General features: G+C 43.2%; 1 protein-coding gene across 1 annotated transcript in view; it reads left to right on the top strand.

Annotated features, from left to right (window-relative positions):
* Positions 1-17,912, top strand: part of LOC310841191 (spermatogenesis-associated protein 7 homolog) — a 64,396-nt gene that overhangs the window by 11,465 nt on the left and 35,019 nt on the right. Inside the window, exons 2-4 of the mRNA XM_083731775.1 lie at positions 901-975; positions 4,926-5,018; positions 12,244-12,291. Of these exons, the coding sequence (XP_083587901.1) occupies positions 915-975; positions 4,926-5,018; positions 12,244-12,291 (202 nt within the window). The 5' untranslated portion in view covers positions 901-914. The remainder of the gene's footprint in view (positions 1-900; positions 976-4,925; positions 5,019-12,243; positions 12,292-17,912) is intronic.

The raw sequence follows: 17,912 nt of genomic DNA on the forward strand, positions 1-17,912 counted from the left end.
ATCTTTTCCAGGGAGCCTTCTCTTCTCATGAGGTGGCCAAAGTATTGGAACCTCAGCTTCAGGATCTGTCCTTCCAGTGAGCACTCAGGGCTGATTTCCTTCAGAATGGATAGGTTTGATCTTCTTGCCGTCCATGGGACTCTCCAGAGTCTCCTCCAGCACAATAATTCAACAGCATCAATTCTTCAATACAGGAATAGAGGAGACTCTAAAAACCCATTAAGCCTAGCCCCAATCTTACAATATTGGGGGGGGGGGGCAATTTCTTACCAAAACTGAGAGGTGGTGTGCTCCACCCTAACTACTCAATGTATGTCTGCAGATCCGCAGGTGTTTCTTAAAGGATCCCCTCATTTTGTAGCAGAGCTGTCAAATGTCCTGTTTAAATATTCTGCCTGTTTTTCAAATCTCTGGATAAAGCTGGGAAAGATCCTTGTCTGAAACTCTGGACAGCAACTAGCTATCAGTGTAAACAATAGCGAGCTACTGCAACAATGGTCTCTGATTCAGTATGAGGCATCTTATATGCCTAAATATTTAGAAGTCCCACTTGCTGTGCATACATTCAGTATCTACCAGACTTGTGAGGCCTTTTCAGTCTCTCCTGAAATAAATATATGTGGCTTCATCTTCCATAGTATTAAAGTACCGTGAATTGGGTTTAAATCTTCAATTTTACTGGTATTTTAAATATTGTTTTGTGGTTTTGATTATTATTTTTTAGCTGGCTTTGGAGACAGTATCTGAATACTTCTGACAAATAACCAAAGCAACATAAGCAAACAAACAAACTGAGTAATCCTGTTTTCTTTACTCACATCCACTGTATGATGACAAACAATAAAAATTGTCATTCTAAGTATTTATTACTTATGCCCACTTTTTTCCTCTCTCCTCAAGGGTCCCAGATAGCCATGATCCCAAAGTATTCCTTGATGGGACCTTTCAGAGGACACATGAGTATCAAAAGTAGCTGTAAGTACTAAAGCATTCTTAGCAAAAACAAGTGCAACAGTCTTATTTCAAAAACACCTTAGTGCTCATTCCCATGTTACAGTTTTTCGGGTGGGATTCAATCACATACTGGCAAATTTAGTTTCAGCTGTTAGAGGGCCTTCTCAGTGGCTGCTCCCAGACTTTGAACCTCCCTCCCAAGAGAGGTTAAACTGGCTCCCTCTTTGTTGTCCTTCCACCAGCAGGTGAAGATTGTTTTACTTTTGGAAACCAACTGTTTTTTGAGGAAAGGGCTTTTAAATAATGCTGTGCAGTTTTTACTATCTTTGATTTAATAGATTTGTTTTTATATTGTTTTAATTCTATTATAGTTCAATTACTTTTTAACTGTTATTATTAATATACCACACTATACCCGCAGGTTTCAGGGCAGTTCACAAGACAAAATTACAATATAAAAACACAAAATACATAATCAAAATATAAAGAGCCGAATAACCCCCCCAAAACACATTAAAATTGTTTAAAACAATTAATTTATTTTTATATAAAAAACAATTAAAAAGCAGTTTAAAAGAAAGTAAACAGTACACTCTGCTGGGCCACAGCAGTCCTTTTGTAGTCTGTCAGGCCCTGCCCTGGGCCTGGTGGAGAGAGGCAGGAGCAGGACCCTCAGACTTTCAGCAGGTTTATATGTTTTTAGCCTTTTTGTCTTTTATTTGTGTGGTTTTCATTTGCGTAAGCCGCCTTGAGTCCTTGTCTGGGATATTAACAACAGCAGCAGCAACAACCTCAGTATTATTCAAGCTGACTGGCATCACTTCTCCAGAATTTTCAACACCTACCTTTCCCCTGGAGATGTGAGGGATTGAACCTGAGACCTTCTGCATACAAAGCGGGAGTTTTGCAGCGCTATGGCCTTTCCCAAATGAAACACGAGCCAAAGTGACTCATCCCATAATCCAGCTCCAAGCTTCCAGAAATGCCACTCGTTTCCTGCTTTCCTGTATATGTTACTCATCCGTTCAAACCAGCAGGGCTGGACTGCTGTGGCCACAAGTGCCGGTGCAAATGGGGAATGCATTCAGGAAAATTACTTTAATGGTACCACTTTAACTTCAAGTTGCCGGAAAGGGTTACTGTGACCCACGCTGCCCATCACATATGGACACCCACTTCAGATTGCTTTTATCCCTGCCTTCCTACCAAATAAAAATGCTGGAGCCTAACACTGACAATTAACATTGACCCTTAGCGGCACAAAGCATTCAACAGTCAATCGCTTTAACAGCTCCAGCTGCCAACGCAGACTAGAACTGACGTAGTGAAGTATATGTGGGTGAGATCCAGCATTGCACCAGCAGACATGACAGGCCTTGACTTCCCCTTGCAGGCCCCCCATGCACCTAATTCTCTCCAGGAGGGGGGTCACCCAGCCATCTGGAACAGATTGGGGGCACATGTGGGGTGTGCAGAGGGGATAAGAAAGTCCTGTTGGCATGAACAGAAGCCCATGAACCAAATGGTCCCACACAGTTGGATATCACTCTATCTTTTTTTAAAAAAAATTATTAGATTTTCCACAATAATAACAAAAACCACAAAGCAGAATGATACACAAAACAGGAAAAAGAAGAAAAATACATCAATGAATGAAAAAAGGGGGGGAGGAACAATAAACAGATAAACAATAACAACAAATTTAATTCTTTACAAATCCAACCTTTTAAACATCTTGGTTGACTTCCTCTAGTCCCTCCCTCCAAGAAATATTATCAAAGGCCTTTTCAGCATCAATAAACATTAACATTGCTTTGCAATTTCTTTTCGCTTCCAGTGGATATCACTCTATCTTATCACTTACTTACTTACTTACTTACTTACTTACTTACTTACTTACCTACTTACTTAGGTAGAGCGTTTGCAATATGGTTACCAGATTTTTTTCAATGAATCTAGGGACACCTCTTCCTCTTCTTCTTCTTCTTCTTCTTCTTCTTCTTCTTCTTCTTCTTCTTCTTCTTCTTCTTCCTTTTTGAAGCTGAGTAGCAACAGGGAGTCAGTAGTGGAGATGGTGAGGCAAAAGACCCTGGGCCCAAGCACACATGCATATTGTATAAAGGAGCAAAGCCCTTCTTTCACACCCTGTGAAGCTCTGGGCAAAAACTGGCCGGCCGCCCATGACTCCTGAGCCTCCCCCAATCTCCTGCCCCCATCCCCCTTTGTTTTGACTGATCGGGGGAGGCTTGGGAATTGCGGACGGGCATTGCCCAGTTTTTTTAAAAAAAACTCTGTGCATTTATGTTTCACAGGGTATGAAAGAAGGGCTTTGCACCTTGCCTGGCAGAGAAACTGCACACCTTGCACCCCTCCTGGGCAACAGCCACCCGCCCGTGACTCCCAAGCCTCCCCCAATCTGTCAAAACAAAGGGAGAAGGGGGCAGGAGACCTGTATCGCTGGACGTCCCTTGTTCCCCTTTGGCAGTGGCGGCGGCAGCTAGCAGCGAGTAGCTCCTGAAGCCAGCCAGAGTCAACTGCGCTACCAGGCTGGCTCTGGGCTGCTAAGGCTGCCTCTGCCATGTTTCCCAGGGACAGATTTGCAAATCTGGGGACATTCCGGGGACGGAATTTGTCCGGGGACAGATTTGCAAATCTGGGGACTGTCTCCGGGAACCAGGGACATCTGGTAACCCTAGGTTGTAACCTACTCTTCAGGCAAAAAGATTGGCTTATATACAATTAAAATAAGACCTTCCCTGCCTATAGGCTTACAATCTAAACACACACCACACAAGGAAGAAGGGACAGGGAGGGAAGACGAACAGATCAAATTTGGGCACCATTAAACAGTTGTTCTTATAATAACCAGTTGGTGCAGCTGAGAGCTAGGAGGTTCCTGATACAGGTGGTCTTTCAGCAAAGCTAATGGAGTGAGCTCTGCTTCCCACTGCTCCCATGGAGCCAGCCAGACGCCCCCAGGTGACAGTTGAGGGAGAGGAAGCCTAATGGAGCAGGTCTGTCACTGAAGAGCCGGTGGGGTGAGCTCTGCTTCCCATCTCTCCAACTTCTGCTTCCAGCAGAAGACCATTGGTATTGGTAGGGCAGAATACAAGGAGGCTGACAGGAGATTTTTTCAAATGCAAATTGCAGGCATCAGGGACCTGAAGTGGATCTCAGAGGAGGGCATAAGGTAAAGCCTGCCTGTATTGCATGTTGGGGTTCCAATATGGATCACGCCCCTGCAGCTGCTATTTGCATTTTAGGGAGTGGGGGAGAAGCTCTTACTGCAGTGAAGATCCACAATTCTCCAAGGTATATAAAACAAAACCTGAAGGAGAAAAAGAATATTGTCACTTGTTTTTATGCAACTGGCCCCAAAGCAACCCTCAGCTACAGTTTAGTTTATGGTCAGCTAATGACCCTGTTTACAGGACTACAGTTACAGTTACATGATGACATCACGTGTGATGAATATTTTAGAGTAGCAGCTTTGGAAAGCAGAAGTAATGGAAGAAGGTATTCAGATTTCCCGAACTTTTATATGTTTCTCACTTACTCATTTAATCTAAAAAACAAAGTCCTGGCTGCATATTTGTAGTGCAGTGAAAGTAGGCATGCATTCATTTCTTTCTGCTTTTCCGCCTCCATCCCTTTTAAATCTTTCCAAATGAAGATGATATTGAAGATTAAACAATGTTCTCATGAGAGCTTCAATGGCAGATGATATATAAAAATTGTGATTTAATAAGAATACAGAGAGAGAACTCATACATTATTTATTGTAAACTGTAGTGACTGAGTAATCAAACAAGAGTGGAGAAGCTATGCTGAATTATCACTTATTTTTGCTTCAGATTTCTCATACAGTGTATTTCTTTGTGTAAGAATCCAGATCTTTCAAAATAAATGAATGTGTAAGATACTTCTTAAGCCCATTGACTGAAAAAAACATATTTTTTTTTGTTTCTTAGCCTTTTCTCCCAGTTCTTCATGCAAGTTGTCAAACCAGTACATCATTCAAGATCACATGTCTACACATTACAGAAAATTGCTATCTGCCAAAGGTATTTGGACTGTCAAATAATAAGTGTGCCCATCAAGCTGAAAGATACAATCGCATAACGGGACTTGTTTCTTTGGCGGTTGACGGGCATCTTAGCAACTGGCAGAAAAACTTAGGCCTAAGAGAATATTTCTCAAATGCAAAACCAGAGAGTGAGAGTAATTTCTAAGGGATCACATTTCCAAATGTTATGTCTAAAAATCTTAAATACACATTGAGATTTGAGTTTTAATTCCCTGTTTTGTCTAGCAAGTGAGGTAGTCACTACTTAGAACAGGGATGGGGAAACTGTGGTCCTCCAGGTGTTGTTGGGCTTCATCAACCCCAGCCAGCATGGCCAGTGGTTAGGGATAGTAAAGGTAAAGGACCCCTGGGCAGTTAAGTCCAGTCAAATTTGATTTTGGGGTGCAGCGCTTTCTCCACTTTCAGGCCAAGGGAGCCAGTGTTTGTCCACTGACAGTTTTCTGGGTCATGTGGCCAGCATGACTAAACCGCTTCTGGAGCAACAGAACACTGTGACGGAAGCCAGAGCGCACGGAAACGCTGTTTACCTTCCCGCCACAGCGGTACCTATTTATCTACTCATACTGGTATGCTTTCACACTACTAGATTGGCAGGAGCTGGGACAGAGCAACGGGAGCTCACCCTGTTGCATAGATTTGAACTGCCGACCTTCCAATTGGCACGTCCAAGAGGCTTGGTAGTTTATACCACAGCGCCATCCGTGTTCCTTGGTAGGGATGATGGGAGTTGGAGTCCAACAACTTCGGGGGGGGGTGTCACAGGTTCCCCAATCCTTGATTTAGAAAAAAAAAACATGTAACCATGAGCAAAATCTGTCTTGCGGTCCCACCTACCTGAATGAAAGATGAAGGTGATGCTGCTGATGATTTTTTTTTATTATGTCATCTTTAATGCCTGTGCAAAGTTATTTCCTGGGCCTGTGGGTGGACTGATTCCTGGTTCGTTCCAGTTCTGTTCCTTAAGGCAATTCCATCATGCTTCCTACTTAGCACAGTCTGGTCTTGTATGTTAAATACGCTTTGAGGTTCCAAGACCAGAGTCCTATCTTTCATGATGCGGTGAGATCTTGGGCCTACAGGTCTCCTGCTGAAATCCTGCAACTGGTGTGTATCACAAATATTGGAGGGTCCAGGGAGGTTGGTCCTACTTTTGTTGCACTGAAGTGTAAGAGTGTCCTTCCAGATAGCAAAAATGCATTTGGGAAGTAAGGTAAAGGTAAAGGGACCCCTGACCATTAGGTCCAGTCGTGACCGACTCTGGGGTTGCGGCACTCATCATGCTTTATTGGCCGAGGGAGCCGGCGTACAGCTTCCGAGTCATGTGGCCAGCATGACTAAGCCGCTTCTGGCGAACCAGAGCAGCTCATGGAAACGCCCTTTACCTATTTATCTACTTGCACTTTGACGTGCTTTCGAACTGCTAGGTTGGCAGGACCAGTGACCGAGCTACGGGAGCTCACCCTGTCACAAGGATTCGAACCGCCGACCTTCTGATCGGCAAGTCCTAGGCTCTGTGGGTTAACCCACAGTGCCACCCGTGTCCCTTATTTGGGAAGTATTGAAGAACTAATAAGAAGAATGAATAGTGTATAAATCCACTATTATTGCGTCAGTTACATGTTACAAAAGATGCCTACCAAAAATACCACAGGTGTGTTTGTGTGCTTTCTCTTTTAATATGCCATCATGCATAGGTACCCCTGCCCATTTTCTGACAGTAGTAACATTTGTCCACCTTTGGCCCCCAATGCATTTAAATCACACAGAGAAGAAACAGCTAGGATTATTGCAGGCAAAGCACCCAAACTTTCACCATTGGAAATCTCATGCTCATAAATGTTCAGAAGCATCTCAGCTACGTGAGGGGAGGCACCCATAATTCACACCTGCTAAGTGAGAGATTTTACTTTCTTGGGCTCTGTGATGACTGCAGATGGTGACAGCAGTCACGAAATGAAAATACGCCTGCTTCTTGGGAGAAAAGCAATGACAAACCTAGACAGCATCTTAAAAAGCAGAGACATCACCTTGCTAACAAAGGTCTGTATAGTTAAAGCTATGGTTTTCCTGGTAGTGATGTATGGAAGTGAGAGCTGGACCATAAAGAAGGCTGATCGCTGAAGAATTGAGGCTTTTGAATTATAGTGCTGGAGGAGACTCTTGAGAGTCCCATGGACTGCAAGAAGATCAAACCTCTCCATTCTTAAGGAAATCAGCCCTGAGTGCTCACTGGAAGGCCAATACTTAGGCCACCTCATGAGAAGAGAAGACTCCCTGGAAAAGACCCTGATGTTGGGAAAGATGGAGGGCACAAGGAGAAGGGGACGACAGAGGATGAGATGGTTGGATGGTGTTCTCGAAGCTATGAACATGAGTTTGACCAAACTGCGGGAGGCAGTAGAAGACAGGAGTGCCTGGTGTGCTCTGGTCCATGGGGTCACAAAGAGTTGGACACGACTAAACAACAACAACAAAGCTGAGCAGCACCTTATCTCTGCTCTCTGCCCCCACATTGTGAAGATGGAAAGAAGAGGTTCCCAACAGAACATGCGGGAACTAATTCAAGGACTCGCATGACCTTCAGCCAATTATTTCAGTCCATTACATTCCTTGAAGCTGAAGCCAAAATTTATAGGGACGAATTCTTCACACGCCAGGACCTCCGATGGAAGATCTCATTTGTGTGGCAAGTTTCCTCCCCCAGTTGAAATGAAGACACAGACACGTTGCTTTAAGGTTAATGGGCGTGAAAGGCCACAACTTTATTGATTACGGAATTGAAGGTATTGGCCTTAGGCATTGGCTTCTATCGACTACCCGGCATGGTGACCGGGAAGGGTTGAACATACCGCAGGAGTCCTGTTGAAGTACGCCAACTAGGATCCCACGGGTGTCACCGCTCGGGGGCGTGCCGGAGGCCCTACCTCTCCAGGCTTCGGACAAGGCCACGACCCCCTTGGAGTCCTCTACCGGACTACCCCTTCTCGTTGGGGGAAGGTGATGGCGCTCCCTTCCCCCCTCCTTTTCCTATAATTTGCCCCATGCCAATGCCTAACCGCCACAAGAGCAAGGCTCGCCGCCAATACCTTCAGGCCCGTAACCAACCCCTAATCCCTGCTATGATGTCCCCAGCTGCTGGGCGAGGGGAAAAGAGGGCGGTCCCTGGGCATGCCTGGCCTTAAGTAGCCCAGGCCGCGCCTCCCCTCGCCCGCCGATTGGCGGGCTGGGTTGCAGGCACGCCCAGGGATTCCCCCAACTCTCGCGGGGGGTGAGGGAAGCCCCCGCGAATGTGGGAGTATCCTGCCCACAACAGCCTCTCCTCTTCATGATCGGAAAGGGCTTTGTCCAAATCAACTTCAAGTCTTACTTTTGCTCCCACGTTGAAACTGCTCACTGGAACAAACTCTGGCGTGCTCTTTTTAAGCTGCAAACCTTTTTACACCAAGTGGCAAGTCGCAGCTACATCTGACCCAGGTTTCAGGCATTCAGAAGAAATCTCCCTCAAAGCTCAGTTCCAAGCATTTAAATTCTGCACAGAGTCATTTGAAAGAATCAAAGCACAAAATTAAAACCTGTGAAGGATTTCTTTTTATGCATTGCAAATCTTTCCCACCAGTTCCCTACTGGGCTAAACAGGGGAAATGGAGAAAAATGGCAGGTTTGCTTAAATAAAAGCTCTGCATGTGAAAATATAAGTAGTGCACTGCTTATGACTCTCCCCCCCCCCCCCCATAATGCCATTGTATCCCTGAGGTGCAGGTATTGAAATAGCAAAACTAACATCCATTGTTCCCTTAGGTATTCTGGTTTTAGTATGAGTTGTATCATGCCTAAGAACAGAAAACATTCATCTTGAATGGAAAGGTTTTGCTTTCACTCCCAAGCTCATTTACTGACATATTTTGGATTAGGGAGGCATTTTCCTTCCAGTCAGGTTGTCTTATTTCGATCCTGGGGATTTCACATTATCTTGTAGTTTGGCTCCAAGAGCCCACCTGGTGTGCCTTAGTAAACAGATAGCTTGTTATATATATGTGTAACTTGGGAGATGCAAAGCTAATTTGAAACAATTTTCTAAATTATAAATATATGTAACAGATTCCATGCATCCACATAATCTGACCCTACCAAAGAACAGTAATTCGGAGGTGGGCTTGAGCAACACCTGGTGACTTCTGACAAGGATAAGGTGGCTGTTGCTGGAGCAACTGAGGAGGACTCCCATCCATGCATGTGTTTCCACGTTTGCTTGAGACCCATTTGTCTAAACAGGTCTGCAGAATTAGCCCTTCTGTACAGTACCCTTGATTTCTCAGGGCTCTTAGCAGCCAATTTGTAGGCAGAACAGCAAGGTTTTGATTAGAATGGAAGCAGAGGAAGGTTGGGATTTTGTTATCTCAGGAGGTTCCATACTAGCTGAATATCAAAACAAACATAAAGTTTGCCGACCCTGAGAAAGTAACAAGCTAGCAATATTCTAAGTATGTGCGGTTTCAAAACTTTAGTGTCTAAAACTACCAGCCCACAGCCTATCCTACAGGACTGTTGTGAAGATAAAAGTGGGGAAGGAGAAGACAATTGTTATGTACTGAGTTGAATAGGATCCAAAATGCAGCAGTCTGATTGGTCCTGGAACAATAGGATCCAGAATGCAACAGTCTGATTGGTCCACAGGAGCCACCCAATCCAGCTCCAGGTGGAAGTGAATCCGCAACCTGATTGGCCTACAGGAGAATCCCGGAATTAGCCAATCACGTGGGGCCCATTGTGTAAATAATGTATATAAAGCTTCCATTCCTCCTCACCACTATGAGCTGAATAAAGAGCATGAAATCCACTCTCAACTCCGAGTATATTTAAACAATGCAGTCTTGAGCTCCTGGGAAGAAAATCAAGATGCAAATATACAACAACGAATAACAAGTATGTGCAGTTTCACAACGCTCAGCAAAACATATGTACACACAAAACATTCTCCCAAATGTGTGTGTTCATATGTGTACGTTAAAATTCTTATAGGCTGTACGAAATGCGGTATATCCTTGTGTAGAGCCTATAAGAATTTTAACTTATAAGGTGTTTAATTATTTTATGGTTGTATTTGCTGATTCGTTGTGGAATGCTCTCTCCAGGATGCTCGCCTGTTATTTATTTATTCCATAAAATCTATTCACCGCTTGATTGTAAAAAATCAAAAACCCTCAAAGATAAAATGAGGGTCCACTGTCTGCCTAGCAAAATGAGAGTTCCACGGTCTGCCTAGTAACAGTGATTAAGTATCCCTAGCAGTGGTGCTGCCTACCAAGTGCCAAAGCATCAGAGTTGCTTCCACATGTTCTTTCTTCAGAAATATTTGGCTGACATACTTAAAAACACACACACACACACACCTAAAAATGAAGAGTCTGGCATCCCTGCTCTATCCCCTGTATGCAGCCCTGGACACATTTAATTGAGAGCAAACCCCTCTGATGTTCACTTGTTCAAGTGAGTATGCACAGACTGTACAACAAAATAATCGGCTGGTGTAAATCACAAGCCCAGTGACTACAGGGAGCTGAAAGTCTTCTGCTCTTTAAGCTGGCTAAGACATACCACTGCTGTTGTTTGCTCATAAAAATAGAGTAAATATATCAGAATACCTTGCATTGCCCAAACTCAGGAAGTATTCTGCTTGCAGTCAGTGAGCTGTTAAACACACCCAAAGGAAGAAAGCCATTCAGAATATAAGGGATTTGACCCTTTGGCTTTCTGATGTGTTGAATACACTTTCTGTATGCTCTAGCTAAGTTGTGGCTGAAGTTATTAATTTGGATATTTGGTCCTATATTAAAAATAATATATTGAGGGTCTCCCCCCCCCCCATGGAATAAATAACATTTTTTGAGGCAATTAACCATTGTTTATTACATTGGAACTTTTACCTTTGCGTAGTAAAGACCCGCAAAATGTCCGGCTTGCTTAATGCATGATATACTATTTACTCAGTAATTACTAAGGTAACAGCTGGAGTTTTTTTTAAAAAAAAAATGTATTTTTTTATTAAAGATTTCTTACAAAAGTATGTGCAATGTCTCTTTTTTTCAAGTTATATTTTCTACAGATTAGTTTCATTTGTTGAGACATTAGTGTTACATTAGGAAGAAAAGGGGGGAAGAAGTGGAGGGGGCCATGGTGGATGGGGGTGGGGTCGGGTAGCGATGTTTCTATTTTACTTAATGTATGTGTGGGGTTTTGCGCTGGCAGGTTCTCTTTGCCATTTGCTTGTGTTCCTTTGATTGTGAGAGAAGTTGGGGTTGGCCTAGGGTGTGGTTGTTTGTGATTGGCTGTGGTGATCTTTGTTTTCATGTGTGCGTGGGGTGGGTGGGTGTTTTGGATTGCAGGTTAGCCATATTGATTTGTATGTTGTTGATGGATTTTTGTCATTGTCTTGTTGGGCTGTGTATTTGATAAAGGGGAGCCATACTGGGGTGAAGGCGTCTTCCTCTATTTGTCCCCGCACCAGTTTCAGTTCATTGGTTGATTTTTCTAGTAAGGCTGTTTCCCATACTATTTGGTACTATTGGTCCATGCTTGCTCCTGACAGGTCTCTCCGGTGTCTGGTTATGGTGTTTCTGGCTGCTGAAAGTAGGTGGGTTATGAGTTCTTTGTGATGTGAGTGGGCATTACTGTCTTGGAAGAAGGTAACAGCTGAGTTGAGATGTTGAAAGATAACCTTATCACATCAATGTCACATGCAATGCTTAATCTTTTAAAATGCAGGGCTCCGGCAGTTGTTCATGGTAATGAGATGGAGCCATGCAAGCATCTTAACTGTGAGACACTATCTCTGTTTCAATCATTAAACCAAGCCTGTGTAGGAAGCATGATGTTATGCACCCCAGGTCACATTCGTTCTTCCATATGCAGCCTTAGCCACCAAAATTTTAAGCTACAGCTGAGGATTCGGCCTCATAATCAACGAAGAAGAAAGAGAAACCTACCACAAATAATTTCCTCTTTTATATATCCCATATTGCGGTTAGATTTCTAAATAAAAGGTTTAGAGAAGGAGGTTACTTAAGAGCACGCTTTTAATTGAATCCAGACTTTCAACAACCCTATCGCTTAGAAGCAGGTCATACATTACTCTTTCCTGTAATTTGAAAGCAAAATACTGAAAACATAGATAAACAACTTTTTGTTTTGTTTTGTTAATTCAGCTGCTGTTGATTCATCTGTTCCAAAGAGTTTGAACACGAGCATTAAATGTAAGTATAACTTGTTTTGCTTTCAAAATAACGTCTGGCTTCACCTTGTTTGGTCTGGAAATATTTGCTTTGGATGATCCCTCTCGTTCTCTCCTAAAACCTTCATGCCATTTCCCCCAAACCACAATACTTTCAGCATCCCATATAGCACTGACCTGTTGGCAAAGAAAAATAGCACTGTCTGTTACTTTAGTATTGTCTGTGTTGCATGGGAAGGGTGCTGTTGCATCTGTTCATTTAAGTATCCTGCTAACATGTATTTTAATCTGATTCTCACAATAGTGGTAAAATAAAAAAGTCTAAGCAACAAGTGATTTTTTTTCAAGTTTAAGGCTACATTCATTTATAAGCACAGGTTCATTCCTTTGCATCCCAACGCCCCCTATAGGCAGGAAGTGATTCGTTTAGATACATTGAGCCTCCCTGTTGGGGAAAAAAAATCATGGATTATACAAAAGATAATACTTATTTCAAGATTGCTGCTTTAAAGTGCATTGAAACCTCTCGCATTCTTGGTGTGAATGAGATAAATCCAGACTTAAAAGCATTAGCACCATGTTTTAAAAGAGGGTTGGGGACCCTTTTTCAGAGCATGTTGCTCTGTTGTGGACAAATTTCCAGGGGCCGCATTCCAGTGTGGGGGGGCACAGGGGAAGGTTGCAATGGATATGGCTTTGACCTTTGTACGTTATATTTGAATAGCACAAAATTCAGGAATGGTTACACTCAGACCTCTCCATCCTCCATTCAGACAAGCGAGAGGTTTGAAGATACATTTCAGCCAGGTAAAAACATCCAGGAGCATGTCCTGGGGAGAAGGAACATGGCCTAGGGAGAGTCCCACAGGTCAGCACAATCCTATGCATGTCTATTTAAGATTCAGTGGCACTGCGGCCATCTTCAGGCAGTCGCCCTCCCACAGATAACAATAGGGTGTAACCTGTCCCAGGTGTGCATAGGCTCCCTCTGTGATTTAGAATCTTAATCAGGCAGAGTACTAACCAGGGGACAGGGAGCCTATCCACTGAGAACAGAATCTACTCTCCAGGCCATCCCTCCAATGTGTGGATGATGAGGGGGAAGGGCTGCCTCACTGCCCCCCTCACATGGTTGTTAATCCCGTGAGGACAAACACCAGAAAGGGGCTTGGGTTCAAGGGGATTTATTCTTATCTAAGTGTGTGTGTGTTAACTATGCTTCCACATATCAACTTTCCTGTGGTCTTTGTGTCACCTGTCTGACTGGTTAGATAATGGCGCTGCCACCAATGTGTTTGGCGCCATGATGAAAATTTCCATTCACCCAGGCTTTTGAGAAAATCATCGTTGACTAAAAGTTCGGCAGCTCATATTCCATTGCATGTTTTTGTTGTTTTTTGTTTTAGAAATATATTTTATTGCATACCGGTAGATTGTGTTTTTATGCCGCTCACTGCCCTGAGCTCCCATGGGAGGAAAGCTGGTAGAGAAATGAAATGAATAAAATAATTTAATTTTTTTGGTTATTTCCATAAAGAGCCTGCAGTAAGATGTGCAGATTGTAAGCAACAAATAAGAAATGGATGAAATGTTTTTTGCGCGAAAAAGGATGGTGTGTGGAAGGGCCCCTGGGAGTATGATCCTAATTCTGGGGAGTGGAAAGAGGAAGCCATTTCATAATTCTACAGCCCTCTAGATTTTCTGGTTTGAATAAACTCCAAATGTCACAATGGGTCCCATGCAAGCAGACCTCCCCCACCCCACTCCACACACAGAGTTCCTACTGAATTCTGGGTTGGCTTCTGGACTTTATTACCTACCCCTCGTATTACCTTCCAGATTCATTCTCATTACTGGGCAGATTATCTGCTGAGCAAGCATTCCTCCCAAAACAACATTCCTTGCAGAAGTGCCTTAGAATGATTAAAGAAGCGCGGTCCTCCTTCTTAGGAGAGAAACAGCAGGACTTGCATCGCATAGCAAAAAGGTGGCCGAGAAGAGAGGGAGAAGATTCGACATAGCAAAAGTGTTGCTACCTCTGCCCTTAATCTGGAAAAACAAAAAAAATTCCTTCCAGTAGCACCTTAAAGACCAACTAAGTTAGTTCTTGATATGAGCTTTCGTGTGCATGCACACTTCTTCAGATACACTGAAACAGAAGTTTCCAGACCCTTCTATATAGTGAGAAGGTGGGGAGGGGTATTACTCAGAAGGGTGGTGGGAATGGGTGATTGGCAGATAGCTGTGATGAGCCTGTTGACGACTCTTAACGACTGCAATAGGTCTTACAGGAAAAAGCAAGGGGTGAGAAGGTGAAAGGGGTGAGAAGGTTAGGAGTTGTTTAAGATTGGGTCTACAACCTCTCCTGGACAATGACAGTTCTCTTTCTCAAGCTCTGGGAGGAAGACCTTTCATTGCCTACAGACAGCCACCCAATCTTAAACAACTCCTAACCCACAATAATACTACAACCAGACTTAACACGGACACTAGCACCAGAGCCTGCAATAAACCCAGATGCCAACTTTGCTGCCACATACACCCGGACAACACCATTACTGGCCCCAACAACATCACACATACCATCTCGGGACTATTTAATTGCTCATCGTCTAACATTGTGTATGCCATCAAATGCCAACAGTGTCCTTCAGCTCTCTATATTGGACAAACAGGCCAAACCTTACGCCAAAGAATAAACAGACATAAATCTGACATCAGGAATCACAAAACAGAGAAACCAGTAGGAGAACACTTCAATCTCCCAGGACATTCTATACAAGATCTCAAAGTAGCTGTTTTATTACAAAGGAATTTCAGAAATAGACTGGAAAGAGAAGCTGCTGAATTGCAACTTATTACCAAACTTAAAACCATGGAGAGACCTGGTCTGAACAAAGACATTGGATTCTTATCTCATTATACATGACAAAGCCATTTTTTACCTTCTCACCCCTTGCTTTTTCCTGTAAGACCTATTGCAGTCGTTAAGAGTCGTCAACAGGCTCACCACAGCTATCTGCCAATCACCCATTCCCACCACCCTTCTGAGTAATACCCCTCCCCACCTTCTCACTATATAGAAGGGTCTGGTGACTTCTGTTTCAGTGTATCTGAAGAAGTGTGCATGCACACGAAAGCTCATACCAAGAACTAACTTAGTTGGTCTTTAAGGTGCTACTGGAAGGAATTTTTTTTGTTTTTCCTTTAAAACAGTTTTGTATAGTTTTTTAATCAGATGTGCATCCCCATGATCAAATTAACCATTTGGAGGCAGGAACTAACCAGAAAAGTGTACCACGTATCAATACTGGGAAAGGCAGCAAGATAGTATGGTTAAACAGTCTGGCCACTTGAGCAGGTAGAATTTGACTAACATTAGGGCATGACCTTAAGCTGAACACTTGAGATTTCATATTTATTAGTATTATTTGGGATGAGTTATAGTTGCTTTTCACCTTGAAAGTAGGAATTTGGGGCAGCTGAAACCCCACCTGAAAAGACTTGAATCCTACATTTTCCTGTCACTTTTCACAACTGCCCACAGTCCCTGTTTCCCTCTTTGTTGTTACTGCTTCATTTGTCACGGAGCAATTTCAATCAATAAAGGGTCACATTCTCGAAGTGATGGCATCATAGTGCTACACAGCCATTGAGCTGACATCGCTATGGGCAAATGAAGCCAATTTAAAATGAGGGCAGTGCTTCCTATATTTTTTGTTTTGACTATGGCAGACCAACACAGCTACCTATCTGTAACTTAATCTGGAAGTTAGTCTTAGCTCATTAAGTAGCTTGTTCGTCAATGGCATTAAATCTGCTCCTCTGCCTATCCGCTGTCTGTGGCAGAACACGGGTTGCTTGACTCTTGTTGTGTCTCTATGGAAAAGCAAGGTAATTGGGGGAAATATTGTGGGGTTGTCTTATCCGCTGCCATTGCACCCATTGCAAGCCAAATCTATGGATATAGATGATGCAGGAGCAAATGGAGCATGTTCTTGGGCTGGATCTACACTGACCCTTTTATCGTTATTAGAACAATGTTAGATACATCATTCTGGGTGGACTTCCGGAGGCGGCGCGAACGACAATGGCTGCCCTCTTCTAATTGTGAAGGGGGAGCTCCGCAAAAACGGGTCGTCCGCTACGGCGAAGCGGAGACCCACGTCGGAAAACCACAGGCAGTGAAAGCCTGTGGCCGTGGGACTCGGCGGGCACCAGAAGCACCCCCCGAAACACAGAAGAGACCCCGTAAGGGGTCTCGGAACGTGGAAGGGTTGGCGCGGTGCTGTGAGTCGATCGCTCTTTCTGTGGAGTGAAGCCGCGTAGCTGCTGTCGGTGAGCGCTGACCTCTTTTCCTGGGAACATCCGATTTGAAAACAACAACCCGTGAGTAAGAAAAGAAGGAAAGATTTGGAGGCTAAATTACTGCTAATTCGGCTAAAAGCGGGAGACGCAACCAGGAAGTCCGTCTCTCGTCTCTGCTTAAGATTCAAAGCAAAGGACTTTGATGTTTGGAGCCTTTGAAGAGGCGCTAAAAGGCAATCAATCTTTACATCTATTGGAGCTGTGTTTAAGACTTAACTCTTTAAGTGATTCACTTCTTAATACGAACTGTGCTTTACCTTTTCTGCTGGATTTACAAATCTACAGAGAAACCCAGGCAGTCGGACTGCCTATTTAACAGAACTGTCAGATTGCAAGTTTTGACACTTTGTTGCTTTGTGCTGTTACAAGCTGAGTGCTATTGGAACTGTTATATTGAATCATTTTATCTGGCACTTGCTGAGACATTGTTATGTCTTTGAGACCAACTCTGCTAAATACAGGGAAACTGAAGGTTCTTTGGAAACTAAAGGCTGTATGGACATTGTTTTAGAAGTATTGGAACTTGGAAAAGTTTGGAGTTCTAAATAATTGACTTTAATAACTTGATTTACTTGGGACGCAAGTAAAGCGGTTATGAGGGGGTTTCTGATACAACAGAACACTATAAAGAAAAGAGCACAGAATGAGAAAAAAGATAAGATCCTGGAGAAAATTAAAGAATGTGAGAAGAAGTTAAGATCGAGACCGAAGTCAAAGGAGATTCTAAGAGAAATTAAACTTTACCAAGCACAATATTCTAAATTGATAAATCAGGAAGTGGAATGGAAAGTTAAGCTAATGAAACAAAGATCTTTTGAATCGGCAAATAAATGTGGAAAGCTGTTAGCATGGCAGCTGAAAAAGAGACAAAAATTGAACACGGTCACAAATTTAGAGATTGAAGGAAGAAATATTCAGAACCCAGTGGAGATCAGAAAGTGTTTCCAGAGATACTTTAAACAACTATATACACAAGGGCCGCAAAACGAGGTGGAGATAGAACAATTTTTGATAAAGAATGGTCTACCAAGGCTGTCTCAGGAAAATAGAACAATCCTGAACTATAAGATAACACAACAAGAGATTGAAGAAGCCATTCAGAACATGCAACTGGGCAAATCTCCAGGGCCAGATGGGCTTACCTCCAAATATTATAAGACATTGAAAGACTATTTGATACATCCATTAATGGAGGTTTGCAATGAAATTATGGAGGGGGAGAAGGCACCGGAGTCGTAGAAAGAAGCTTTCATCACATTGATACCCAAACTAGAA

This window comes from Podarcis gaigeae (assembly GCF_964106915.1).
Source record: "Podarcis gaigeae genome assembly, chromosome: 3".
Lineage (NCBI taxonomy): Eukaryota > Metazoa > Chordata > Lepidosauria > Squamata > Lacertidae > Podarcis > Podarcis gaigeae.